Genomic DNA, 2,348 nt, shown 5'->3' with positions numbered 1-2,348 from the left:
TACCCTTAATAAAAAGCTTTTATAACCACATAAATTTCATGGTCCCACAAATGTTTTACCCCTTAAGCTTTTAAAACGACAAATTTAAAAGTCTTCTTCTTTTTCTTAAACTCCGCGCCGAGTCAAACTATCTCATATAAATTGAAATGGATGAAGTAATATTTATGTTGTTGTCTAACGCTTCAAAAATGGAGTAGGATTTAATTTATATACTCCACATGAAAGTCACACGAATAAATATAATAATAAGTTATTGCCATCAACGTCGAGCTAGCTTATAAACGCACGAAATCTTGCTAATTATGCCAATATATAAGGGAGGGATGTCTTGATCAACTAATATATATAGACTAAAGAAAATAAGAACAAAAACATTCCAACAGAAATAATGAAGTCCACTCTATTAATGTTCATGATTTTGGCTTTGGCCAATTTTACATGTAGAGTGGATTCCCAATTAGCCAAGAACATCTTCTTGCTAGGAGGTCAGAGCAACATGTTCGGTTTAGGAGGTGTTGTAAAGAATAGTTGGGACGGTGTCATTCCTCCTGAATGTAAACCTAATCCGGCCATTCTCAAACTCGACGCCAAGTTGCAGTGGGTTGAGGCAAAAGAACCTCTACATAATGATATTGACACGAATGTGACATCTGGGATAGGACCTGGGATGCCATATGCGAATGCCATACTGAAAAATGATTCGCGTCTCGGGGTATTGGGCTTGGTTCCATGTGCAGTTTCAGGGAGCAAAATAACTAACTGGCAAAATGGAACTTTCCTCTATAATCAGTTGGTAAGAAGAGCAAAGGCTGCTGTGAGAGGTGGGGGTGTTATTAGAGCTATGCTTTGGTATCAAGGGGAGAGTGATACAGTGAGGAAAACGGATGCTGATGCATATAGAGGAAGAATGCAAAAGTTTGTCACTGATTTGAGAAATGATCTGGGAATATCAAAACTTCTGATTATCCAGGTAAAAAGTTGGATCTTCTGTTTAAATTTTAAATTCTTTTGATGCATGGGTATACATGCATATTGGACCATGTTTGCCTAATAATGTTAAATTTCACCTTTGCAACTCAAATATTTTTGTTTGATATTTATCTTTTTCATTAAAATAATTAATTTTATGGCATCCGTTGGAAAAAAAGTATCCTAGCTAACTTCAAGGGGGGCAAAGTGAAACTTAGGCTAGCTGCAACATTAAAGGGATTCGCAATTTCGCATTGGTTAACACACACATATATATACTGGGTATATATAACGGGTATGATGATGATGATATATATGTGTGTTGTTATAGCAGTATATTGAGGAACTTAGTAAATACCGATGGGGTGAAATTTTTTGAAGACTTGAATGATGGTTAAGTACGTTTGATCTACTTCAAAACTCCACTTGTGCATTATGCGGATATGAGATAAAAAAAATTATTTCAAATACCAGGAATAAATGTTGCTTTTATTGTCTATGTAAAAATGCAAACTAATTTAAAAGTAGAATACAACACGTTAACAATATGATGTCAACAAAACCTTGACCTAATAAAATGTTGACTTTTACATCTGGTTGAAATTTTCAGTTTTTATTTGACAGAGCTATGCTTTCGACTAATACTTAAATCAAGATATTATTGTTCTCAGGTCTAATTTCTGCGAATCAAACAAATTATGCAAACCATATTAAATTTTCAAATTACAACATTTAAAAACTGATCAGCCTATTGTATGTAGCACTTTGATGTTTATGAGATTGAAAATATGGAAGTTGAACCTAATCTTTACTTTTTTCTTTGGGCTTGATTTATCATTTTTTATTATATAGGTGGCTCTTGCTTCTGGAGGAAAGCATTACACAGGAATAGTGAGGGAAGCTCAATTGAAACTCGGCCTCCCTAACATAATTACTGTTGATGCTCAATGGTTGCCTCTTCAAAAAGACAATTTGCACCTTACCACTCCTTCCCAAGTCCGCCTAGGGGGAATGCTTGCTGCTGCCTTTCTTCGAACCCTCGAAATCAACTAACCAAAATTCATTGAAATATTTCAATTGTCTCCTCAACTTGTATATAATAAAAAGATTTAAGATATTAAAATTTCTTGCGAGCTCATAAATACTACTTTCAATGGATGGTCGGCAACTTTAACATGCAAATGTAACGCTTGGATATAACAAAGTTATAGCAACATTAATTTCGAGTATATGGAGAATAAGATTGGGGAGAGAACTTCTCCCTGTATGGTTAGCTTTCTGTATTCAGTTTTCCAGTAACGGAAGTGTTTAAAAAGTATTACTACTACAGGGTATATACTTTTCTAAAACAGGTACGTCACTACCGGAAAATGTGTCGA

At 34.7% G+C, this 2,348-nt stretch overlaps 1 protein-coding gene across 1 annotated transcript; it reads left to right on the top strand.

The window, feature by feature from the left end:
• The first annotated feature begins 394 nt into the window (after window positions 1-394).
• Window positions 395-2,022, top strand: LOC107802568 (putative carbohydrate esterase At4g34215). Its single transcript, XM_016626083.2, has 2 exons — window positions 395-970; window positions 1,822-2,022. Exons 1-2 carry the CDS (start codon window positions 407-409, stop codon window positions 2,020-2,022), a joined length of 765 nt encoding a protein of 254 aa, XP_016481569.2. The 5' UTR covers window positions 395-406.
• Window positions 2,023-2,348: the final 326 nt, after the last annotated feature.

The sequence above is a fragment of the Nicotiana tabacum genome, chromosome 5 (assembly GCF_000715075.1).
Source record: "Nicotiana tabacum cultivar K326 chromosome 5, ASM71507v2, whole genome shotgun sequence".
Lineage (NCBI taxonomy): Eukaryota > Viridiplantae > Streptophyta > Magnoliopsida > Solanales > Solanaceae > Nicotiana > Nicotiana tabacum.
The sequence above is the reverse complement of the archived record's forward strand: the minus strand, read 5'-3'. Positions and strand labels throughout refer to the sequence as shown.

Coding starts and splice junctions, on each gene's coding strand:
- LOC107802568 (XM_016626083.2), top strand. CDS start 407: ATGTTCATGATTTTGGCTTTGGCCAATTTTACATGTAGAGTGGATTCC. Junction 971..1,821: donor CAAAACTTCTGATTATCCAG/GTAAAAAGTTGG, acceptor TTTATTATATAG/GTGGCTCTTGCTTCTGGAGG.